Here is a 25806-nt window from a genome sequence, read left to right on the forward strand (position 1 = left end):
GGGCTCATCTGGGATTTGAACCCAGGACCTCTCTCACCCTAAGCGAGAATCATACCCCTAGACCAACGAGCCACTAATCTATCTGGGATAGAAGGAAAATTCACGTTCCTCTGGCAGATCTAATCTGTTCTTGTCACTCACCCTTGCCTGACCTTCCAGACTCCCTGGGGCAGGGCAGAAAGAAGGAAGGCCTCCTTCTATGCAGGGGAAGAAAAACTCCAGGTCTTCAGGAAAGCAAGGTCAAGCTGGGTCCAGATCCCTGACCCCCTAACTCTCAGGCTGGAGCAGACAGGCAGCAGGTTGCTGGTGGGGGAGGGCAGCTGTGGGCTCCATCTAACATTTGCTGCTGTCTCTTAGTGTGCTCAAAGGTCATTTTGGAGGTGGCAGGGTTTTCTGCTTGACCTGTTAAGATCATGGAAGAGACGGAGGAGGAGGAGGAGAAGGAGGAGGTTGGGAGGTAGGCGGGGCCTCCAAAGCTGCCTTTTGGGACATTCCAGGCCTGCAGGAGCTGTTCTGCCAGAAGGAGATTTAAGCGCTGTCAAGGCTCCATCCTCCCTCTGGATCCCAGCTCTCAGAGCCTCAGGAGACTCTGCCCTTTGAGGGGTATTCCCCTCAGAGGGTCATCATGGCAAACAAGGGGTGCTGGAAGTGGGCCACTCTCGGTGGTGTCATTGCGGTTCTGGTGTTCGCCACTGCGATGATCGTGGGCTTCTTGCTGCAGAAACACACCATCCTGCCAGGTAGGAGCCCCCAGCCGTGCTATCTGGTTGTCTTCCCCATCCCTCACTCTTTGCCCCCATAAGGTTGCATCCTCATCGACAGCCCTGTTGGCCTCTGCTCTCCTCCCCAATGTTGCTGCTGTTCAGTCGCTAAGTCGTCTCTGACTCTTTGAGACCCCATGGACTGCAGCACACCAGGCTTCCCTGGCCTTTACTCTCTCCCAGAGCTTGGTCAAAGTCATGTCCTTTGAGTCCATGGTTCTATCCAACCATCTCATTCTCTGTCGTCCCCTTCTCCTCCTGCCTTCCATCTTTCCCCTCATCAGAGTCTTTTTCAGTGACTCCCTCTTCTCATCAGGTGGCCAAAGTACAGGCATTTCAGCTTCAGCATCAGTCCTTCCAATGAGTGTTCAGAGTTGGTTTCCTTTCGAATTGACTACCAAGACATCCTCCATCCACAGCTCTACTTGCCTCTCCCATCACCAAGCCCACCAAGATTTGATCTCCAAAAAACAGTCTCATTAACTTTGTTTCCCTTCCTCTTTTACCAGGCTTCAGCTATCCTTCCATGCTCCCAGATGAACTCTCCATGGAGGTCACTCAGGCATCACAAGCTCAGTGGACTGGGCTGAACTTACCCTCACAGCCCTGCACCCTCTCCTGATGAAGGGCCTTCCATCCACATGGGCACCTGGGAGCAGCCTCCTCTTCTTCTGCCTCATGCCTGTATCTTCAGTCCTGTGCCTCGAGGCTTCTTCCTTCCCATCCTCTATCTCCATTCCCTGCTCACCCTAACCTCTCAGCTCCACCTCTCCTGCTGGGCGCCTGCCTCAGCCTACCCCTCCCACACAATCTCTGCCACCAGCCTGCTCTCGCCAATCCGTGCTCGCCCTGCCACTAAGGAGCACTTTCTAAACACAAACTTGTTTGCTATCTCCAGCACATACCCCATTTTTTTTTGCTGGCGCCCAGGGTCCTTTACAACCAGATCACAGCCCTCTTTTCCAATCTTGTCCTATCTCACTTCTCTGTATCTATACCAGAGCAATGGCCATCCTTTTAAGCAACCACATTTCCTATGGCCAACCCTTTTTCTTATACTTTCCTCTCTGTCTGGAATAACCTAGTCCCTTCTCTTACACACCCATCCTTCTGTGTCTCCCTCAAATATCCCCTTATGAGTGAACTTTCCAATGTCCCCAGGCTGGCCCAGAGCATGCTTGTGCTCAGGACCCCACATGTTTCTCTCTCACAGCACTGACGACTCTGGGGTCCACTGTCTGCTAGATGGCAGGCTGGACATGGCCCCAGGGCCCAGAGAGGGTTAGTAGGATGTACAGACAAGAGCCTTGGGCTTGGGCAAGAACTGATGCTAACGGCCTCCTTGGCCTTGATTCCAGGCTGTGAACAGGATGGGACCTGCCGCTCTGATGCAGACATGCTGGACTACCTGCTAAGCTTGGGTCAGATCAGCCAAAGGGATGGCCTGCTGGTCACCTGGTACCACGCTGCCAACAGCAAGGAGCAGATGAAAGCTGCCCTCAGCAGTAAGTCCAGTTGCCAGGATGGGGCGGGCTGGGGCAGAGGCGGAGAAGATGGAGGGAGGGTGGAGGCAGGGCTAAGACAGCATTACCTGTGAGGGAGCATTAGGATGGGTATGGCCGCGTTCTTGCCATCATCCACTTGAGAAAGTGAGGCCTCACTGGTTATGTGACTGGCTCAGGTTGTAGGGAGATGTCTGGGTCCAAGGTCATATCTTGTTGTCATCTTTTCAAGGTGAAAGGAAGGGGCCCCAAATTTGTGCACTCTTCAGAAGTTTCAGGTTCACTGGCTCTGGTGTGGGACCTGAGAATTTGCATTGCCAGTAAGTTTCCAGGTGGCGCTAATGTTGTGAGCCCAGGATTGCACTTTGAGAAGCACTGCTGTACCCCAAACCCTCAATTTTAGGGAAGTTAGATCCTGAGTGGGAAAGGGTCTTGTCCACAGTCACGCAGTAGGTCTGAAGCAGAACAAGACCCAGGCTCAAGGCCCCTGCTCTTACCTCCTGCAGAGTCACCAAGGGGGCCCAGGAGTAAGAGACAGGGAAAGGTTTGCTGAATGAATGAATGAGTCCTTAGAGAGGCTTCCTGGAGGAGGCAGGCTTGGTGGTCAGCAGCGGGGAGGGCATCGCAGGCTGGGTGGAGCCAGTCTGCTGCTGCTTCAGGATTCCGAGGCTAATGGTCAGACTTGGGTGAGAAGGAGGAGCTAGAGAACTCCCTGGCAAGAGTGAGGACTCTTATCTGGGAGATAAGGCCTGAGGAGAGGCAAAGAGGCTCTGCTAGCCCCAGGCTCATCTCAGGTAGGTCCTGGGGCAGCAGATAGGGATCAGGCCCCACCAAGTTGTGACCTTGGCCAAGAAGAAAGCTAAGGGCCCCAAATAGGTGGTGCCCAATAACGTGGAGCATGCAGAGTAACCAGTCAGTATAGCCACAGGGGTGGGAAGGACCTGAGGCCTTCCATAGGTCTATGGGAGGAGGGTAGCTCCACAGCTGGGGTAGGGATCCTGAGGGGAAGCAATGGGAGGCCAGAGTTAGACTGGTGAAGTCACACCGGACATCTATGTGGATGGGAGGGGCCAGAGCAAAGGCTTGGGAGGCAGACAGAAGTGGGCTCAAATTCTACATTTCACCATTTACCAAAGGAGTGGTTTGGGACAAGTGACTTCACCCATCTGCAGCTCAAACCACTTCCTCTGCCAAATATGGACTGGTAGGATGAAACCAGGGCACTTTGGGTCATGAAAGAGGTCATTATTAGTAATTATGCTGAAACAAAAGGAATACCCCAGACTAATGGAGTGATTTACTCCATGTAGATGATAATTAAAACACAGTGAATGCAATACAACGGATATTTTATTATTTACCTCTAGTAAATGAGGGAAATGGGGCACAGAGAAGTCAAGTAACCTGTCCAAGGTCACACAGCTTGCAAGTGTTAAAGCGGGGACTGGAAGCTGACAGTCTTGGGTTCAGGGTCTGCACAAGGAGCCATGGTGCTCCTCCTCCAGGATGTGATATGTAGAGCTCATGGGTGGGAAGGGAGGGAGGGCCTGGGAACTTCCTGTGGGCTCCCTGTGGAGAGCAGCACTTCTCACTTGTCTGCATCCCTTAGGACCAGGGCTCCTACTGTAGCTCCAGGAACATGCATCTTCCCTCATCTCCTCTTCCCTCATGCCCACCCCCCTAAACAAGTTGTCTCCCAGATTTAGGATCTGGAAGGCCCTGAACAGGTGTGAATGGCTGTGCAGGAGGAAGCTGGGTCCAGGTGCTGATCACAAGGAGGTCGGTTAGGTCCATCCGTCTTTAGTCCCCCTCACTGAGCATTCGCTGGGCCCCTGCTCTGCACCCAGCTTGAGAGGAGGTGTAGAAACGAGTGAGATGCGGTCCTGAGTTCAGGGGCTACCAGCATCTCAAGGGAGGCAGCTGGTGCAGGTCAAGCAAGGCAGCAGCTTCAGAGACTCACCAGGACTGAGACCTGGGTTCCAGCCCTGGCTCCCTCCCAGTGTACCCCCACCCTCCCCAGACCGGACCTGGCCCATTTTAGATGGGGAAGGAGACCTCTCAGCATCCATTCTCTTTAGCTACCCTCTTAGCTGCCCACTACCCACCTGGGGCCTGACTTCTCTGGGCCTTGCTGGGCCCCAAACCCCTCTGGATCCCTCTCAGCATTCCTGGGTAACCAAGTTAAGACAAAAAAACATAGAAATAAAAGTTACCTTCATATAGCCCTTCACAGTTTACAACCTGTTTTTGTTTTTAATTTTTATTTTTTAATACAACATAATTTATGTCCATGTGCTGTAGTTGAAGCCCAGAGAGATTCATCCCCATCTTGTCAGTGAGGACACCAAGGATTCTGGAGCACTGGGTCAGAGATATAATATGAGGATGAAATGGGACAGTGCAAAGTGCCTGAAACAGTGCTGGGGACAGCCTGGCACTCAGCTTCCTCTCCCTTCTGGAAATCCAGACACCTAGGCTTCAGAGAAATTTGCAAAAATTCTCTGCAACTTTGTGCAAGCTCTTTTACTTTTCTGAACCTGGGCTGGTAGAACTTAACTTGTTTCTCTTTTGGCTACACTGTGAGGCCTGTGCGATATTAGGTCCTCGACAAGGAACCAAACCTATGCCATCTGCACTGGGAAGACAGAGTCTTAGCCACTGGACCACCAAGGAAGTCCCTGATCTCAGCTTTCTCTATCATTCATTTATCCAGTCTTTTACCATCCAACAAACATTTCTGAAGCTCCTTTTTTAGGCCTGGTACCATCTTGGCACTGGAAATCCAAGTGATGGGCACCATAGACCTGGAGCCTGCTCCTAGCCCTCAGGCTCGGCAAGGATGGTGCTATATGAGTAGTTACATGGGGGCTGAGCGCTCAAAGGATCAGCTGTCAGCCTGACTTTGACTGTGTGGTTTAGGGATGACCTCCTTGATATTTTAAGCCAACACCCACAAATGAGCTGGAGGTGGCCTAGTAAAACTGTGGAGGGAAGAGTGTTGCCATGGAAACAGCCAGGTGTAGGAGCCCAGAGATGGGAGACAAGATATCTGAGCTTCGAGGCTCAAAGTGTGGTCTGTGGACCAGCAGTCTGGGCATCACTGGGGAGCTTGGTAGGTGTCTTGGGCCCGACCCCAGATCTACTGAGCAGAACTTGCATTTGAACAGTTCCTGGGTGGTCTGTGTGCACACTGATGTTGGAGAAACAGGAGTGGATGGAAGCTAGATATTGAGGGAGAGAGGTGAGATGGCAAAGTTTGCCAGGCCTGGTCCTACAGGACCTCACAGACTATGGGCAGGCATTCGGATTGGATTCTCAGGACTAAAGCCAGAGCTGTTGAATTTTTAATAGAAGTAATGCAATCAGGTATAGGTGAGTGGACTTTGAGGGTAGCAGGGCTGCAAGTATAAAACAGAAGAGGCCCCTCTGATGCCAACTATCTGTGATGGACCAGGCACTCATAGTGACTCCACCCAGGCTTCACTCCACTCCTTGGTCAGCAGGTCAACTGACCTGCTCTTGCCAGCCTGCTTCGCACTCAAAGTCCTTGACTCCCTCCTGGACTGAACTCTCCCAGTGGGTATAACACAGCCACCTAAGGAGTTGACTGTATGCATTCAAAAGACAAAAATAATAACACTCAGTGCCCTTAAGGGTGCCCAGAGATGGACCAGCTTATGTACTTCTGGCAGGCATATGAGTCACAAGAATGTTTCTAGACAGTAATTTGATAATATGGGCTTTAAAAATGATACTGCAGCCTTCCCTGGTGATATACAGAAGGCTGAAGGTAGAAGAATTTATGCTTCCAAACTGTGGTGCTGGAGAAGACTCTTGAGAGACCCTTGGACTGCAGGGAAATCAAACCAGACAATCCTAAAGGAAATCAACCCTGAAATTCACTGGAAGGACCGAAGCTGAAGCTCCAAAACTTTGGCCACCAGATGAGAGAGCCTGCTTATTGGAAAAGACCCTGGTGCTAGGAAAGATTGAGGGCCAGAGGAGAAAGAGGCGACAGAGGATGAGATGGTTAGATGGTATCACTGACTCAATGGACATGAGTTTAAGCAAACTCTGGGAGATATTGAAGGAGAGGAAATCTTGGCATGCTGCAGTCCATGGAGCCACAACGATCCACACACGACTTAGTGACTGAACAACGACAGTGGATAAGAATCCACTGGATCCAGGGTTTAGGAAGGAAGATCCCACATGCTTCGGAGCAACTAAGGCCATGTGCTACAACTACTGAGCCTGCGAGTTTTTGGACTCACGAGCCGGGACTACTGAGGCTGCAGCTGGAACAACTGAAGCCAGTGCGCCTGGAGCCCGTGCTCCCCAAGAGAAGGCACTGCAATGAGAACCCTGGGCACAGCAATGAAGAGCAGCCCCTGCTTGCCAAAACTAGAGAAAGTCTGCTCCCAGCAACCAGAAATAATTAACTAAAAAAACAACCAAAGAAACGACCCTGCATGGTCCTGACTACAGTTCCTCAAGTCAGGGTAGAAAATAATCAGAAAAATCAGAAAAAAAATATGCATCCTTATTTGTTAGTAGCAAAAGTTTAGAGACTACTGAAATGTCTCAGGAAAGGTGGGGGAGTAGCTAACTGAAACAGGGTGACCACCCTCAATCAGGGCTTTTGCAGCTTTTTTTTTTTTTTAAGTAACACATAGAAAAGATTAAAATGATAAATACTGAGTGGTCTCAACTGTGTAAAAATTATAAAAATGGATGGGAATGTGGGTTAATATTTCCCTTTCTGCTTTTCTATATTTTCCAAATGTTCTATAATAAATGAGTAACACTTTGATGAAGAAAATAGATTTAAAAAAGGAACTGATCGAGTTTGTCCTCATTCACAGGCAACGTCATGGTCCTGGAGGCAGACATCACAACAGAAGGGCTCGGCACAGTCAACGAGACAGGAGTCCCCATCATGGCGCACCCCCCGGCCATCTACAGCGACAACACCCTAGAGCAGTGGCTGGAGGCTGTGCTGGCCTCTTCCCAGAAGGGTAAGGACCTCTCTCAGCTCCTCGCCAGCTGCCAAGCCCTCCAGTACTCAGACCACATGTGCAAGGGTTGCTCCACTAGGAGACCAGTCCAATCCCTATTAAGAGTTGCTCTTTGCCTCAGTTTTCCAGACCACTCTCGAGGCCTGGGCTCAGGGAAGATGGGTGAAACGAGGGATGTACAAGTGTAGGGTAAGCTGCAAAGGGCCAAACATGAGCATTCAGTCCCCCTGAATCCACGGAACTGGACACAACATGCTCAAAGCCAATTCCACCTTCCCCTCCCATGTCTCTTTGCCAGTTACCAAAAGAATCCAGGCATCACCCTAATGCCTCTCCCTCATCCCCTGCAGCTACTCAGCTGCTGCATCTGCCAATTCTAACCCTGAACCCTACCCCCGATCCAGTCCCACTCACATCATCTTTCTCCCAGACCTCCTTCCTCACTGGCTTCCTACCTCCAAAGTCTACCAAACCCCTACCTGGGTGAGCTTTCCAAAATGCCAACTGTCAAGTCACTCCCTGCTTTAACCCTCCATGGCTCCCCATTGTCCTCAGGACAAATTATGATCTCCTTGGCCTGGCTTTCAACATCCTTCTCTAACTGGTAAACAATCTGCCTGAAATGCAGGAGACCTGGGTTGAATCCTTTGGTGGGGAAGATCCCCTGGAGAAGGTAATGGCAACCCACTCCAGTATTCTTGCCTGGGAAATCCCATGGACAGAGGAATCTGGGCTACAGTCCATGGGGTCGCAAAGAGTCAGACACGACTGAGCAACTGACTCTAATTCCTCAGCCTCATCTCCTGCTCTTTAGGCTTGTGTGGCTTTGGACCCTCTAAGTCTGCCTGTCCAAGAATCACAGTCCCTTTTCATCAGATGCTTGACATCTGCACCAGCCCCAAGTCCCAAGCCCTTAGCCATCATTTGCTTCTTCCCCTTGGGGATGAGGGATGGAAGATCACTCCTACATGGGCAAGACCTTTCTCTCGTTGAAGCCTTCTTCACACCCACCCAGAATTCCATCCCTGTCTTCCCTCCCACCCCTGACACACACACCATACCTGCTCTCTCTGTCCCAGGAAGTCATGTCTTCTGTTTCCTTCTTCCTTGAGCAATTTCCCAAGCCCTTGGCCCTCTCCCCACAGGCATCAAACTAGACTTCAAGAGCATCAAGGCTGTGGGCCCCTCCCTGGACCTCCTTCGGCGGCTGACAGAGGAGGGGAAAGTTCGAAGGCCTGTGTGGATCAATGCTGACATCCAGAGGGGTCCCAATGTGGGCCTCTCAATAGAGGTCAATGCCACACAGTGAGTGTTTGCCTCTCTGCTCCAGCTGTGTCCAGTCTGTTTCCTTCAACATCGGGTGCAGCAGGTGCTCAGGGGACCTTTGCTGAGTTTGCCTCCAGCCACACCATGTCGTCTGGCCTCTGAGCCTTCACACATGCTGTTCCCTCTGCCTTGAATGCCTTTCCACCATTTCCTGGTAAACCAGCCATTACCTGCCCCAGAAACTTCCCTGACGTCCCAGGCTGCTGAGGACCCTCCCTCACACTTTCTCCTAACAGTCCTGATTTCACAACGCTATCTCTGTTGGATTATGGGTCTGTCCCCTTACTATAATGTTTATTCCTGGATGGCAAACAGTGACCAGGGCAACCCTTGGCCTGCTAGAAAAGTCTAAAGCACTAACTCCTTCCCCAGCCTCCCCTCCCACCCGCCAGCCGCCCCCCCAGGTCCCAGCACTGCCAACAGCAGCACTTACATAGCACCAGCTGCATGGGGCGCTCAAGTTTACAGAGGGCCGCATAAAAGGAGAATATATCTGAGTTCATCTTCCCATAGAAATGCCAGGTTAGGAGCATTTTTTTCTCACCGTTTTGCAGATAAGAAAACAGACAATTGAGGCTCAATCTGTTGAATGTTTATTATCTGTCACACGCACTGTTTTAAGTAGTCTAGTTGTAGAGTACCATTTAACTCTTACAATGAGAATGAGGTAGGTACTATTATTTTTATTTTGTAATATAGGAATTATCTCACTGAAGTTAAATGACCTGCCTACATCTATTGGCAGAGCAAACATACAAAGCCAGGTCTTTCTGACTCTAACTTCCAGCTCTCTACTGTCCATCTCCATTCATCCATCCACCCATCCATCATTAAACCATCTTTCCAACCAGTCAGCTAATGATACATCCACCCAGTATTTATCTAGTCTTTAACGTGGTGCATTTGGAAAGCAGCAGTTTGAAAATGTAGTCAGTGGCCCAAGATTTTAAAAAATGGATGATCTTCTTGGAGTGAATGTTGGAGTCAATCTGCGAGGTGGAGAGGGTAGTATTATTTGCCTATTCAAATTTGTAAGAGTTCAAAATTTGAATGACATTTTTAAATATCTGAAAATTCAGAGACTCTCACAGCTGGCAGCACAGATCCCACACCTGGGGATTGGATGCACCTCCTCATCCACATGGGGATGTTTGAGAAGCCCTGTCCTGCCTGAAAGGATGCCACTTTTTGAGAATCAACGAGGTTGGGTGAGCTGCCCAAGGTCATAGTCAGGACTCAAACCCAGGCCTCACTGGCTCCAGTGTCCATGCCCTAACATCGGACTTTGAGCAAGCCAACATGTGCTTCAGGACTGTGCTCTAATATCTAGATGTGATAGATCCTGCCTTTTCCAAGCACTCTGATGGGAACCCAGATGAGGAAGGGGCTCTAAAGACCAGCATCTCTGATTCTCTGCAGGTTCCTGGCCTTGGTCCAGGAGAAGTATCCTGAGGCAACCCTGTCTCCAGGCTGGACTACCCTGTACCTGCCCTTGTTCCCAAATGGGACATATACCCGGCCCATGGTGGAGAAGATGCAGAAGCTGGTGGGAGCAGTGCCCCAGAAGGTGACCTTCCCTGTACGGGCTGTCATGGTCAGGGCTGCCTGGCCCCACTTCAGCTGGCTGCTTGGCCAATCTGACAGGTGAGAACGCCCAGGCCCTTGCCCTGGCCCCTTCTCCCTCCAAACTCACTCCCGGGCCTTGAATTCCCAGCAAGATCCCAGATGCTGATGGTTAGAAGGGTCTTCATGATCATCTGGCCCAACCTCTGCTGGTGCTCACATTCTCTAGTGTCCCTGCTTTCTGCTTGTACACCTCTGGTAATGGGTAGCTATCACTTGAGGCAGCCTGTCCAGGGGAAAGTGTTTATTTTTTTCTGCTCATTTGTTTTGGGCCGCACTACACACCATGTGGGATCTTAGTTCCCCACCAGGGATCAAACCAGCAACCCCCGCAGTGGAAGCACAGTCTTTCCCACTGGACCACTAGGGAAGTTCCAGAAAGTGTTTACACTGAGAGGCAATTTGCCTCCCACAGCTTCCTCTCTTGGGAGCCAGCTATTCTCTGAGGGTATACAGACTGCACCTATAGCCTCTGCCCCAGTAGCCCTGTGGGACTGGGGGAGCCCACCCTCTGCCCTCCCCACCCCCAACTCTGCACTGGTCCCAGCTGCCCAGCACCACCTTCCTCAGCTTCTCCCCACTGGAGGCCACTCCCTTCCCCCTTCATACCTGACCTCTAATCCAAGCTGCACCCCCTCCCCTGTGCCCATCTCTTCTGTCCTTATCTCTTTCCTAAGTTGTTGTCTCTGAGTCTTGTCTGACTCTTTGTGACCCTATGAAATGCACCACGCTAGGCTTCCCTGTCCTTCACCACCTCCCAAAGCTTTCTCAAACTCATGTCCATTCAGTCATTGATGCCATCCAATCACCTCATCATCTGTTTTCCCCTTTTCCTCTGCCTTCAATCTTTCCCACTATCAGGGTCTTCTCCAATGAGTCGGCTCTTCGCATCAGGTGGCCAAAGCATTGGAACTTCAGCTTTTCAGCATGTCCTTCCAATGAATATTCAGGACTGATTTCCTTTAGGATTGACTGATTGGATCTCCTTGCTCTCCATGGGACTCTCAAGAGTCTTCTCCAGCACCACAGTTCAAAAGCATCCATTCTTCAGCACTCAGCCTTCTTGATGGTCCAACTCTCACATCCGTACATGACTAGTGATAAAACCATAGCTTTGACTATCTGGACTTTTGTCAACAAAATAATGTCTCTGCCTTTTAATATGCTCTCTAGGTTTGTGAAAGCATTTCTTCCAAGGAGCAAGTGTTTTTTAATTTCATGGCTGCATTGCCCTTCTTTGGGACTTGAATGAAAACTGACCTTTTCCAGTCCTGTGGCTACTGCTGAGTTTTCCAATTTTGCTGGTATACTGAGTGCACCACTTTAACAGCATTTTTTAGGATTTAAAATTGCTCTACTGGGATTCCATCACATCACCTCCATTAACTTTGTTCATAGTGATGCTTCCTAAGGTCCACTTGACTTCACACTCCAGAATGCCTGGATCTAGGTGAGTGATCACACTATCGTGGTTATCCAGGTCATTGAGTTTTTTTTTTGTATAGTTTTTCTGTGTATTCTTTTTTTTCTCTCTGTATTCTTGCCACCTCTTTTTAATATCTTCTGCTTCTGTTAGGTCCATACCATTTCTGTCCTCAATTGTGCCCAATCGTATGAAATGGTCCCTTGGTGTCTCTAATTTTCTTGATCTCTAGTCTTTCCCATTCTATTGTTTTCCTCTATTTCTTTGCATTATTCACTTAGAAAGGTTTTATTTCTCCTTGTTATTTTCTAGAGCTCTGCATTCAAATGGATATATCTTTCTTAATCTCCTTTGCCTTCACTTCTTTTCTCAGCTATTTGTAAGGTCTCCTCAAACAACCACTTTGCCTTTTTTTGCATTTTTCTTGGGGATGGTTTTGATCACTGCCTACTGTACAATATTACGAACCTCCATCCATATTTCTTCAGGCACTCTATCAGATCTAATCCCTTGAATTTATTTGTTATTTTCACTGTATAATCATAAGGGATTTAAGTCTTACTTGAATGGCCTAGTGGTTTCCCCTACTTTCTTCAATTTAAGTCTGAATTTGGCAATGAGTTCATGATCTGAGCAACAGTCAGTGTGTTTTTGCTGACTGTATAGAGCTTCTCCATCTTTGGCTACAAAGAATATAATCAATCTGATTTCGGTATTGACCATCTGGTGATGTATGTGTGTAGAGTATCTCTTGTGTTGTTGGAAGAGGATGTTTGCTATGACCAGTGCATACTCTTGGCAAAACTCTGTTAGCCTTTGCCTGTCTCACTTTGTAATTGCCTGTTATTCCAGGTATTTCTTGACTTCCTACTTTCGCATCCAGTCCCCTATGATGAAAAGGACATCTTTTTTCATTCAATTTAGCTTCTTCAGCACCAGAGGTTGGGGCATAGGCTTGGATTACTGTGATATTGAATGGCTTTCCCTGGAAACAAACATTCTGCCATTTTTGAGACTGCACCCAAGTACTGCATTTCGGACTCTTTTGTTGACTGTTAGGGCTATTCCATTTCTTCTAAGGGATTCTTGCCCACAGTGTAGATATAATGGTCATCTGAATTAAATTCGCCCATTCCCATCCATTTTAGTTCACTGATTCCTAAAATGTGTCTTTGTGGGTCCTCTTTCCTAACAGAGGGCCCACAAATAGACACTCTGAGTGGGGAGGCAGGCCAGTCCATCTCCCCTCCTTCTTAGCTTCTGCCCTCAGTCAGGGTTCCCAAGGCCTCCCCTCCAAGCTCAGGTTCACTTCTGAGCATGGGAGAGGGGCTGAGGGCTGCTGGGCCCAGGCAGGCTCTGAGCTGGCTCTCTGGACCCCAGGTACAGCCTGACAATGTGGCAGTCCGCCTTGGACCCCGTGACAGTGGACGACCTCCTCTATATCCGAGACAACACCGCCACCCACCAAGTCTACTATGACCTCTTTGAGCCTCTCCTGTCTCAGTTCAAGCAGCGTGCCAGTAGGGAGGGGTCTCGGGAGGGTGGGAAAGGGTGGTGGGGTTGATTCTGCATGGGGCAGCACCTAGTAGATACGGGAGCAGAGCTCGGTGGGGAAGGCCCATGAAAGGGGAAAATCCTACGTGAGATAGGAGAATAGGAATCATTTGAAGCATCCATTGTATGCCAGACCCTGGGATGGAATGCTAAGCTCCATAGATCCATGAAGCAGAGATTCCATTTTACAGATAGAGAAACTGAGGTTCAGAGCAGTTATATAATTAATACAAAGTTGTTCAGCTTAAACATGACACAGCTCCTACTGGAAACAGCCAATTCCAAACCCCAGATGCTTCCCCTTGCGGTACAGTTCCTCTGAGGGTTGCTCTAGCGTTCCAGAGAACAGCTCCTCCACTGTACCTGCTAATCATTGATGCTTGTTCTTTGTCCAAAGCCCCTGTTCCCTTGACTCCAAACCTAGGAAAGCCTGCAATCAGGCCATCTCAAGGGGACCCATCAAACCCAACATTCCTGCTCTGGGAGCCGTCTAGGTGAGGGGGAGGAATACCAGCTTTGGGGCCTGACTGACCTGGCTCCGTCAGGCTCCAATCCCAGCAACCCTGCCCACTGGCTGTAGGACCTTGGGCAAGTCACCCGTCATCTACAAAACAGGGAACTCCAGCTCCCTGGAACTTTGCTATGAGGCGTAGAGAGGATTCATGGTGTACAGAAGGCCTCCGTAACTGGTGGCCTCTTCATCTTGGCAATCTGACCCACAGTGAATACCTCACGGAAGCCAAGCTACTACACCGGGGGCAGCCTGATCCCTGCTCTCCAGCACCCTGGGGACGAGGGGCTGAGCGTGGAGTGGCTGGTTCCTGACATCCAGGGCAATGGAAGCACAGCAACAGTGCAGCTCCCAGGTAAGGTCTGCCTGCAGCCCCTGTGCTCCCAGCGTAACTGCAAGGGTTACCTCGGGGAAGCTACCTCAGGTCTCTGTTACCATAGCAACGCAGCTACAAGATGGGGGAGCAATGTTGTCAAAAGTGCGGGGCTCCTGGCCTTTGGACCAGCACTTGTGAGGCTTCAGTCACATGGTGCTGTAAGAGAGGCGGGCAAAGGCCTCAGAGCTGAGCTAGCAGCTCATTGGGCCATTCTGATGAGCTCCAGGCACATTCACAAAGCAGCCCTTCCACCTGGAGCCCAGATCCCATCAACAGACCCCATTACCTCCTGCTGTCCCTGTAACTTCAGCAAGGGCCTCTGACACCCCATGATAACCCTAACCCCAGACACTGTTGCCTCCACTACCTCTTCCAGACCGAGAAGGCATGATCCTGCTGGACGTGGGCCTCCAGAAGCCTGCAGCTGGGGACCCTGTGCCCATCGTCCGCACCCCAGATGGCCGGGCCCTGACGCTGGAGTCCTGCCTGCAGCAGCTGGCCACACACCCCGGACGCTGGGGGGTCCACGTGCACATAGCAGAGCCCACCGCCCTGCGGCCGTCCCTGGCCACGCTGGCCACCCTCTCTGCCCTTGGCCGCCTGTCTAGGCCTGTGTGGGTCGGGGCCACAGTCTCCCACGGGAGTTTCATGGTCCCCGGCTACGTGACTGGCAGGGAGTTGCTTACAGCTGTGGCCGAGGTGTTCCCCCATGTGACACTGGCACCAGGCTGGCCCCAGGAAGTGCTGGGCAGTGGCTACAGGGAACAGCTCCTCACAGACATGCTGGAGCTCTGCCAGGGCCTCTGGCAACCCGTGTCCTTCCAGCTGCAGGCTGGGCCTCTGGGCCAGAGCCCCGCTGGAGTCGTGGCCCAGCTGCTGGAAGCTTCTCCCCGGGCCACGGTCACGGTGGAACACAGCCCTGGCCGGGGCCTCTATGCGTCTGTGCGGGCAGCGCTGCTGGCAGCCAGGGCCGTGAAGAAGACCCGAGTCTACTACAGGCTACCCCAGAGCTACCGCCAAGACTTGCTGGCGGATGTTGGCACACACTGAGCACCCAGGTGGCCTGGTGGACCCCAGCTTCCCACGGGGAGGCAGGAAGGAATAAATGCCTCTGCTTCCTCAGTGCACTGCACGCATGTCCTTGGGGCACGATGGAGTGGGAGTGGACGTGAGGTGGCCAGGGAGGATGCTTAGAGGGTCTGGAGGCTGGGGGCCAGGTCGTTCCGGTTGTCCAAGAGGAACTGTTCACAAGCCTTGAAGGTGGTGTAGAACTCAGAGGAGAGGCCGGTGACATTGGTGGTCACGTACTTGAGAACGCCCGGGGTGGCCTGGTTGTAGTAGGACACCTGCAGGACGGGGAGCCACACCCAGGGAGGATGGGGCGGGGGCAGTAGAGGGTACTGAGTGGACATGAAACAGGCAGTTGGCATCTTTGTGTGTTAGTCCCTCAGTCATGTCAAATCTTTGGGACCACATGAACTTGTAGCCCTCCAGGCTCCTCTGTCCATGGCCTTCTCCAGGCAAGAATACTGGGGTGGGTTGCCATTTCCTTCCCTGGAGGATCGTCCTGACCCAGGGATAGAACTGGGGTTTCCGCATTGCAGACAATTTACTGTCTTTAGCCACCATGGAAGCCCAGTCACCTGCTAGGAAGGCAGCAAATACCAGCAGCACCTGGGGCCTTTGAGGACTGCATGATTGGCGGGTGTGACCTCCTGTAGCTGGACTCTCCTGACCCCTCCTCTGGGGCTGACAACCCTGGCTTCCCTCTGTCACCACACACTATACTGTCATCATGTCTCCCCTCTCTAGCCCGGAAGCTCTGGAAGGCTAGGTCTCCAGAGCCAAGCATAAAACTCCTCTAAATGAAGGTGCTACTGTTAGATTATGGCTTCCCAGGTGGCAATAGTGGTCAAGAATCTACCTGCCAATGCAGCAGACACAAGAGACCAGGGTTTGATATCAGGGCTGTGAAGATCCCCTAGAGAAGGAAATGGCAACCCACTCCAATATTCTTGCCTGGAAATATCCCATGGACAGGGGAGCCTGGCACGCTGGAGTCCATGGTGTGGCAGAATAGGACACGACTAAGCCCTTGTCAGCAAATCTGCAGCAAGCAGTTAGAATAACCCCAGGCAACACTAAGTTACCAAATGTCCAAGTCTCTACATGGGGTGTCTCAGGTACCTAACAGCCGCTGTGGTCCGAGGAAGAGGCACTGAGTTTCCCAGCTAGCCCACTTTCAGCCAGCCAGGTAACACTGACTGCCCTGATGAGTTTCATGGGCCCTGACGGCCTTCCTAGACATGAAAGGGGTACATAAGAAGATGGAGGTTTAGCTCAAATAGTAAAGAATCTGCTCGCAATGCGGGAAACCAGGGTTCGATCCTTGGGTTGGGAAGATCCTCTGGAGAAGGGAACGGCAATCCACTCCAGTATTCTTGCCTGGAGAATCCCATAGACAGAGGAGCCTGGCGGGCTACAGTCCACGGGATTGCAAAAAGTCGGATACGACTGAGCAACTAACACACAGGCCTGGTTCAACTGTGTCCTCGGACTTGTCTCTGCACAGATTAGGTTTTAATGAAGGCTCCTTTCTAGGCCCTGATACTCTTAGGCTCCCTACAGCTGAAAGAGAGCGCTTACTGGGCAGTGGGACTGCTGAGGTCTGGACAGTGCTGAGCTCTGGACACAAGTGTGGCTTTGGGGTGAATCTGGGTGGGAAGGGAAAGGAGACACTAGGCCTCACCTTGGTTAACTGGTCCCCCTCGCGCCAGAAGCAGAAGCCTGAGCAGACAGTCTCCCCACGCCGGTACTCTGGGGTCTCGTGGTGTGTGGGCAGCGTAACTGACCTCAGCGCAATGACATAAGGTTCCCTGTATGGAAGAAGTGTGTAGAGTGGGCACGGGAAAGAGTGAGGGCAGCTTCCAGAAGCCCCCTCCAGCACTGACCAGGCCCCGCTACAGGGATGCCCTCACCAGAGTCTAAGGCACACAGCCTGGCTCCAGGTGAAGCTGCAAAGGAGGTTCTAGACAGGAGGTTTCTGTGGGTGAGCAGTTCTGAACTCACCAGATACCAGGGTGACTGTACTGTGGACCTTCTGGAAACATTCCCTGCCTCCCTCTCCCCCGCCCCGGGGAAGCAGTGCTGCACTTTGGATTTCCTTGCTTCATCTTTTTGCTTGTCTCTAGCACAAGTGATGCCATTTCTCCAGCATCCTCACCATGGTGCAGCCGGGAGCCTTACCACCCTTCAGGCAACATGGGGCTTTCAGAGGCTGGAGGCCAAGGAATGGGCCATTTGAGAGTTGGCCTGTCCGTGACCTGGGGCAAGGCACCCCCACCACACCAAGGACAGAGACCATCCTGCTTTAGAGCATGAGTGACCGGAAAGGGCAGTATGTCCTCTTGTTCTCCATTCTACCCACAGTAAGACCACAGCCACCGATTTTACGCTGAGGTCCTGAGGCCATTGGAAAGAGGGCTGACTGTACACGGATGTCCCCTCCCTGGGGAGGAAGATGAACCTGCCCACCTCCCAGCCCGGCAGGCAGGCACGCACCCGATGTCACAAGGCTTCCGTCGAGAGGCCAGGATGATGAAGTCCTGGGGCTTGGGGTCACCACCGAGGGCAGGGCTGATGACATGGTAGATGGCATCATCCTCATCCACCTGCTGCACTAGCTCCACGCTCCTGCGCAGAGTCCACGGGGGTCACAGAGGCTCCGTGTGTGACAGCAGGCTTGACCCAGCCGCTCCCCCGCCCCCATGCTTCAGCCACCCTGAGCACATGCTTGGGGATGTATCACCCCCAGACTGCTCAACAGGGACCACAGGAGGGCAGAAAAGCCTGGCCAAAGGGGACATACACACCTGGGCTTGCAGACACGTACACAAGCAATAAGCCCCACTTGTGGGCACACGTGCAGAAACACGTGGACACCCACTGATGCACACACAGTACTACAGATGTCTGTCTGTGTCTGTGCAAATGCAATACACAGATGTGTGATGATTTAGTAACCGTCCTGAGTATTCAGTGAGTGCCCACTGTGCCAGGCACTGTTCTAAGAGCTTACAGGTATTATGTCCTTTAACCCCACATCAGCCCATGCAGTTGGTATTCTGAGTATCCCCATTTAATAGATGAAGGGGCTAGGACTCAGAAATAACTCACCCACGGCCACAGAGCTAATAAGGAAGCAGGTCTGGGATGTGCACAGGTTGGGTGCCAGAACTGTGCCCCTCAGACGCGGGTACACTACACACATGTGCCCAGGTAGACACACCCTGGCTTATATCAACACACACTCACAAGGACATCCTCGCAGAGACACAACATGTCCAAACCTGCCACTTTCCCTTCACATATCCATATTAAGAATTGGCAAGCTTGGCAAATTGAGCAAACTGGACATTCTCTGAGCTACCCTGAGTCCGGGAGGAGTTCCCACCCACCCCCTCCACTTCCCAACCACCTCCCCAAGTAGTCCCCAAGCCCCCTCTCAGAAGGCAGAACTCAGTTTGAAAACCACTGATCTACCCCTATGTGCAAATACACCCACACCTCAAGTACCCATTTTAAGAAGAGGGAAACTGAGGCCAAGAAAGGACATGACTGGCCCATGGTCACATAGTTGGGCCAGGCCCCCACCTCCAATTCCAGGCTCAGTCCCTTCCCTGAGGGCTTGGAATAACCATGACTCATTACTCACATAACCATAGCACCTGCCCGCCCATAACCCATCCCTAGATAAAAGCCAGCAAGGGGCCCAGAGCAGTGGGGGATGGCTCAGCGGGGGGGAGACCCCTCGGGGCCTCCTTCCCCACCCCCACTCCCCTGTACACCCGCCCTCCGGCACCCACCGGCAGTGCTTGTCCCACTCGGGCCTCCGGAGGAGGTCAGAGAGCAGCAGGAAGGCCTGGACTGTGTCCACGTGCACCAGCATCTCCATGTGGAAGGAGAGGAACTTGTCCTCCTCTAGAGTGTACAGGCGGACCTGTACGAGACAGAGGGCAGCCTCATTCCCTCGGCTCCTCCTCAGACTATGCTGGGGACCCGGGCTGGAAGTCAGGGCCACACTGATTGCTGTGTGTCTGTGAACAAGTGACTCAACCTCTCTGAGCCTCGGTGGCAGCCCCGTGAAAAATGGGAGATTCAGCACAAGTGGATAGGAAGGTGTCTGAAGAAGCAGGGACTTCATGGATAAGCCCACTAGTCACATGGAATGGTACCTGACGTGAAACGGAACACACTCATCCCTTCACACAAGTGAATGCACTGTGCCTAAGGAAATACGTCAGAGTCAAAGGTTACATGCTGCACGACTCCCTTTACTGGACATTCTCAAACAGACCAAACAAAGGGCACGGAAAACTGGTCTGTGGTTTCCAGGGATTGGGGTGGGAAGACGCTTTATCACAAAGGAGCCAGAAAAATTGGGGGTTTATGGAAATGCTCCATATCTTGATTACTGTCGTGATGATGTAACTTCATGTGTTTTCCACACTAGCAGGATTACACACTAAAAAGGGGAAGTTTTACTGTATGTAAATTATGCCTCAATTTTTTAAATATCAAAAATTTTCTTTTTAAAAATAAAAAGATAAAGAAGCAGTAACTAACACGAAACCAGAATGGATCCTCAGAGCCAGGCGTCCATCCAGCCACTGATGTCACTGTGGGGAGGTGACCCATCCCAGAACACAGGCCAAAGTGGCAGAGCTGAAGCCCCCCTCAGCCCACCCTCGCCCCCAGCCCCCAGCCAAGCCGCGCCAGGCCTTGAGGGGGCGGGCACGCTGCGATAACTGGGGTGGTTTCACGACTCTCGCAGGGCCTTTTAGGGAAACCCCCTCTGACCTGAGTGGTTCGAGAGGGTTTCGCGGCTCACGGTCAACACCTCTGGCTGCTCAAAGGAGAAAGGAAAGCTGGGAGGGTGGGTCCGCTACCTGGTTGCTCTCCGAGGACAGCACCCAGTTGTCCTTGGCCACGAGCATCTTCAGGGAGGAGACGTTGTTGTAGCTCAGGTACACCTGCCCAGACACAGAGCAACCTCACCCTCCCCTTCCTCGGGGGCTCGTACCAGGGCCACTCTGATGTGTGGAGAGGAAGCTGCACGTGAAGAAAGGAGCCCCGGGCTTTGGGAAGGGAGGCCCGGGTTGGGCCAGACTCCTCCTCCCCTTGGGGCCTCAGCTCGCTCCTGCCAAGCAGGGGGACACAGGAAAGCCCCTGGCTCACCAGGCCAGCCTTGAGGCAGAGTATCCTGTCCCCTTTAGGCCTCCTCCAAGAAGGGAGGGTTAGGGGTCCCCGACGGGTCTGAAGGCTGTCCGCACAGAGCAGAAGGCCTTACCTGGTTGCTAGGATCCCAGGGGACAGAGAGGGGCATCTCCGCCTGCTTACAGGACACGATGTACTTCCTGGGAGAGAGGGAAGATGACAAATTTGGTCCCTCTGGGGCCCACCTCTTCTCAGCAGGCTTACTGGGAACCAGGCCCTGTGCTCAGCCCAGCAGGGTGGGAGGCACCCCTATCTGGCCAGGAAGACTGGGTGCGCACACAGAAAACACCAGCTGAGGACACGCACACTCAGAGGTGGGGACTCGCAGGGAAAGGTGTAGACCCGTAACCCTTGCCCGAGTGACTTCACCCTTGTGCCTCAGTGTCCTCATCTGTAAAATGGGATCAGTAATCACACCTGCTCCCTCATGGGGTCATCAGGAGGAGAACAGCATTTGGCATATGGTGTGTTAGTGGCTCAGTTGTGTCTGACTCTTTGCAACCCTATGGACTGTAGCCCGCCAGGCTCCTCTGTCCATGGGATTCTCCAGGCAAGAGTACTGAAGTGGGTTGCCAAACCCCTCCCTAAATGCACATTTTTCTTATTAACAGTAGATGGTAAACCCTGGTGCATTTACAGTACTTTCAGGCATGTAAAGTGCTTTGGTAGCAATCATTCACACCTGGATTTGCATCACAAACAATTGTTCACCTCCTCTCAGAGTCTTTCTTCATCTCCAAAATGGGCATCATCGGAATCAATGGGAGGGACACAAGATGTAAAACTGACCACACCTGCCTGGGTTCAAATTCTCATTCTGCCAATCATTCCTGTCTGTATGCCCATGGACACCTAATCCCTCTGTCCTCAGCATCCTCACCTGTATAAGGGACCGGTAAGACCACTGTGTCATGAAGCCAAGACGAGAGACTGTCTGGATGTAAACGCCCAGCCCAGGGGCAGCACCAAAGACAGGTGAGTTCCCAGGGGCAGGGAGCAGACAGGGAGTTGAGACAGAACTGAAGCCGTGTCCCCTCCCACCTCCTGGCCTCCACTTGCCTGTCCAGGCGGATCTTCTTCCTGGCACTGGCCTCTCGGTACCGCCGCTCGCCATCCTGGGGAGAGGAGCCCAGACAGATTGTGGTGGGGGCAGGACCACCAGCTCATCCAGTCCCCATTACCGCCTGCCCTCCTTCCCCAGAGGGCCCAAGAAGACCCTCCCTGCAGTCCTAAAGCAGACTTCAGGTCACACAGGGGCAGCCTGGACAGCACAGTGCCCGGTCACTGAGGCCCAGCCCCAGCTTCCCCTCACACCCGTGAGTGACTTTGGGAACACCACCCGCCCTCACTAAACCTGCTTCCTCCTCCAAAGGGGGCTTGCTGTGGGCAGGCACGCTTCTCAAGTGTTTTCCACACAAAACTTCACCTAAGTCTGTAACAACCCTCTGTGTTTGGTACTACTACTACACCCATTTTATTTTATTTTGGCCACGCCATGCAGCTTGCAGCTACTCAGTTCCCCCACCAGGCATTGAACCTGGGTCCTGGCAATACTTTGGCCACCTGATGTGATGAGTCAACTCACTGGAAAAGACCCTGATGCTGGGAAAGACTGAAGGCAAAAGAAGAAGAGGGTGCCAGAGGACAGATGGTTAGATGGCACTTCCGACTCAATGGACATGACCTTGAGCAAACTCCAGGAGATGGTGGAGGACAGGGAAGCCTGGCATGCTATCGTCCATGGGGTCACAAAGAGACAGACACAACTTAGCGACTGAACAACAGCAACAGCATGGCAATGAAATCCTGGGATTCTAAACACTAGGCCATCAGGGAACTCCCAGTACTATCCCCATTTTACAGAGGAGGAAACTGAGGCACAGAAAGGCTAAGTGACTCACCCAAGGTCACGGGGCTAAGGAGTGTGGCCAGGAACAGAACACAGATGTCCTAGCCCGGAGCCCACCTCTGAACTAGTGCCTCTAACTAACGTCTCCTCACTCATGGACGTTTATTGGCAAAGACCTGAAAGGCCATCACAGACTGTCTCCTGCCCCACTGTCTTCAGGCTGCCCGCTCCTTTGCCCACCACCCGTCTTGACTGCCAAACACTGGGCTCTAGAGCAGAGGTTTCACAGTACATGCTCAGCCTTGTGCGGTGGGCAGGGCAGGGGACCTTCTGGGAGAGAAGAGGCAACCTCACCAAGGTCACTCCCTGGCCCCTGGAAGCAAGCCCGAGCCTGGCCCTCAGGAGGCACAAGGGAACCTTTTTTAGAGCCAGCCTGGACCCCTGGTCTCTGACTCTCATCTCTACCCTTTTTGCTCCCCTGTCACCATGGTCAGAGCAGTTGCCACTCAGTCAGGCACAGGATCAGTGTCTCACCAGCAGTCCTACAAGGCAGGAACTGCAGATATGCCCTCTTTAAAGGTGGGACTGAAGCTCAAAGAGGGCACCCATTAGAACGTGGTCAAGGTGCGGTCCGACCCACATCTGACCCCAAAGCCAGCGCTTTTACAGCTCTGCAGGCTCAGGAGTGCCGGTTAACATTAGCCCAGCAATGAGGGAGGCCCACACACACGGTTCAAGTTCTTCCAAAAGCACAAGGAGCAGCCCTGGGGGTCACAGCAGGGCACTCAGGGCCAAGCTGTGCCCCAGCAGAAGGAAAGAGCTGGGCCTGTGCTCCCCAGTCCTGTCACCCCTGGGCAGAGGGGGAAGGGGGCTGGTAGTAGGGCACTCACCCCAGGCTGGGGCCGAATCCAGGGCAGCATCTGAGGCTGGTCATCTGCACCCAGGACCACGAAGGTCATGAAGGCGCTGTTGATGTGCCGCCGATGGGTCTCGGCCTCCTGGCGGTAGGCCTCCACGCACACGCCCACCTCCATGCTGAGGGGGAAGGAGGGATGCTGTCAGCTGGACAGACCTTCCCAAGGCCACCCCTCCCCAACACACATGTGCGCACATGAACACACACACACACACACACACACACACACACACACGTACTCCTGCCATTCCTCCCACAGCCTGGATCAGAGACCGCTGGGCGGGAAACTCAGAAGTGTTCTCTTTCAACAATGTTTACACAGCACCCGCTGCACCCCTGGCCCATGCTCGTCTCTGGGGGTCACAGAAATGAATAAACCTGTGCAGTCCAGGTTCTCATGCACTAACAGCTAGGGGATAGGGAAACAAATATCTCTATAAAATATGTTTATGTAAAAATAAAGGGTTATGGAAAGACATAAAGGAGGTGGAGGGGCAGGGCCTAATTAGAGAAAATGCTCATTATAAACATATTCACCAGTGCTCTCACAGCTGTGCTCCCGACAGCTCAGTTGCTGCTGTCTCTGTATCTCCGACTGTCTCGATGAATTATAAAATAGCAGCTGCCTCCATTCCCCTCACTTAGGAATGCAGACTTTATGCAGATGGGGAAATCAATACCTTGAACAGGGCACTAACTCGCCCAAGGTCACACAACAGTCAGGAAGAGACTCTGCACTAGAAACCAGGCCTCACAGATCCTAGTTCAGGACTTTTTGCTCTGCACAACAGCAGAATGTGTGCTTATCAGACGGAATAGTAAAATGATAATAATAATAAAAAAAATAATAGCAGCAGCAATGGCCAACCTTCAGTGAACGTTCTCTCTGTCATTATACTATTAAACAGTAACTCCGCATTTAATCCTCACAGTTATGAGGTAGCTGTGGTGAACCCCAGTTCTCGAAAGAACTGAGGCTCAGAGGGTTAAGTAACTCGCCCAGAGTTACACAGATGCTAAGAGGTAAGCCACATTTGAGCCCAGGCAGCCTGGCTCTTGATCCCTCCCTGTTAATGACTACATATTACTGAAAATCACCACATCTTTGAAATCATCAAAAGAGATGCATACTCTAAGTAAGCTTTCATGGGGGTATCAGAATCCATTACAAAGATAAGGGCTCTGGGAACTATTTGCGGTTTTAGGAAAAGGGTCAGGAAGGGTTCGATAAACAACAGAACACTGGCAAGAGATGCCCCGTGACCCAAGCATCCACAGTGTGGCAGGGTCAGAGGCAGGAGCCAGGGAGAGAGACCAAGACACAGAGCACATGGTGTGACGCAGGATGGGGAGCCCAGGGGAGGAACATCAGAGTGAATCCTAGCAATGGTGCAGGGACCCAGCAGCCAGACTTCAGACCCCGTAGACCTCGTCTACAGGGGAAACGGTTCCTGGCGCTTTGAGGTAATATCCCTTCTCAGGTCAGGAAGAGGCCTCAGTCCCAGGGGGCCCCGTCTCACCCATCCCAGCCCCTCACCTGTGCTTGAAGGCGTTGTTCACGATGGCCTTGAGCACCAGACGGTCCCCAACCTGGGATGGACCCCGGAAGTGGAACATCTCAATGGCCTTCAGGGTAGGGTGGGCACGGCAGAGCCGGCTGGAGGAAGCCGGGGGTCAGGGGACAGGACAAAGCACCCTCCAGTGCTTCTCCCTGCCCACATCCCCAGACCCTGCCCTGAGCCACACGCACCACCCTCTGGCCCACCCACTCCCACCCAACCCAGTGACAGCTGTACCCAGAGGAAGAAAACTAAAGTCCCATCTCACAGCTTAGAATACTGAGGTCTACATGCGTAGCTGGAAAAAAAGCTGAAGTTGAGGTGACAAAGAGCAGGGCTTGCGATAAACCTTTTCCTCTCAATGTTTATATCCTAGCACCTGCTGTTCCTACTACCTGGAAGCCCTCCCCTTACCCAGAGCTACTTGTCATTCAAGGCCCAGCTGATCTACTCCTCCTCTAGGAAGCCCTCCCTGACTATCTACACTCTGACTCTCCTCTGAGATCTTATTGCGCTCATAGCCTGGGCTGCCCAAAATGGCATTGCTTATGTACTATATCCACAAGGTAAACACAGAGGAAGGGCCATTGGAGCTAGGCTCCAAAAGGTGAAGAATTCGCCTGGCTGAGGAGGATAAGGGTTAGGGAAGGCACTCCTATCAGAGGGAACAGCAAGTACAAAGTCGTGGAGGTATGACAGTGTCAATTAATGAATGTCGGCCGTCATAACTACAAAAATATGCTCCAATACTTGGGGCAGAACAAGTGCAAGACAGGTACAGAGGTTATAGGAGAGGGAAGGAATTCTTTCCACCTTTAGGGAGAAGGGGACAGTTAGAGAGGCTTCTTAGAGGATAGACAGGATTTTAGCAAAGAATAGTGGGGCTACAAGGTGGAAGGTCAGCCAGGAGGGGAAACAAGGGCTGGGAGCATGGTGGGGAAGGTGGGAAGGAGAAGGGCAAATGGCTTGCTTTGCAAAGAGTATAAAATCCAGGAAGTGAGTGGGCAGAGCCAGGGCAAGGGGAGGCCCTGGTGCTAGCTGAGGGCTTAACATTTCCCCTGGCGAGCTCACAGAAAATCATTCCTCTCTGGTTCCCAGGGTCTGGAGGCCCC

General features: G+C 52.2%; 2 protein-coding genes and 1 non-coding gene across 8 annotated transcripts in view; 1 reads left to right on the forward strand and 2 right to left on the reverse strand.

Moving 5' to 3' along the window:
* Positions 1-72, reverse strand: TRNAP-AGG. Its single transcript has one exon. It is a non-coding gene; the product is annotated as a tRNA-Pro (tRNA).
* Positions 73-588: 516 nt separating this feature from the next.
* Positions 589-15221, forward strand: LOC123464566 (protein FAM151A-like). Its single transcript, XM_045166159.1, has 8 exons — positions 589-740; positions 2120-2266; positions 7129-7281; positions 8427-8586; positions 10027-10251; positions 13034-13173; positions 13930-14073; positions 14471-15221. Exons 1-8 carry the CDS (start codon positions 626-628, stop codon positions 15142-15144), a joined length of 1758 nt encoding a protein of 585 aa, XP_045022094.1. The 5' UTR covers positions 589-625; the 3' UTR covers positions 15145-15221.
* The window catches only part of ACOT11 (acyl-CoA thioesterase 11), a 49289-nt gene continuing 36896 nt past the window's right edge, over positions 13414-25806 (reverse strand). For 3 of the 6 annotated variants that reach the window (XM_045166155.1, XM_045166156.1, XM_045166153.1), the window contains exons 8-16: positions 24673-24792; positions 23110-23254; positions 21430-21485; positions 20444-20510; positions 20043-20126; positions 18960-19093; positions 17656-17787; positions 16844-16970; positions 13414-15440 (exon numbers count right to left, since the gene is read on the reverse strand). In XM_045166155.1, coding sequence (XP_045022090.1) covers positions 15285-15440; positions 16844-16970; positions 17656-17787; positions 18960-19093; positions 20043-20126; positions 20444-20510; positions 21430-21485; positions 23110-23254; positions 24673-24792 — 1021 coding nt within the window. In that variant the 3' untranslated portion in view covers positions 13414-15284. The other 3 variants (XM_045166154.1, XM_045166158.1, XM_045166157.1) reach the window with 3 other exon arrangements.

Source organism: Bubalus bubalis, chromosome 6 (assembly GCF_019923935.1).
Source record: "Bubalus bubalis isolate 160015118507 breed Murrah chromosome 6, NDDB_SH_1, whole genome shotgun sequence".
Taxonomy (NCBI): Eukaryota; Metazoa; Chordata; class Mammalia; order Artiodactyla; family Bovidae; genus Bubalus; species Bubalus bubalis.

Excerpts from the sequence above, each read along its gene's own strand:
- LOC123464566 (XM_045166159.1), top strand. The coding sequence starts at position 626 with ATGGCAAACAAGGGGTGCTGGAAGTGGGCCACTCTCGGTGGTGTCATT. Across the intron at positions 7,282-8,426 it reads GCTGGCCTCTTCCCAGAAGG|GCATCAAACTAGACTTCAAG; the intron begins GTAAGGACCTCT and ends CTCTCCCCACAG. Across the intron at positions 10,252-13,033 it reads CTGCTTGGCCAATCTGACAG|GTACAGCCTGACAATGTGGC; the intron begins GTGAGAACGCCC and ends TCTGGACCCCAG.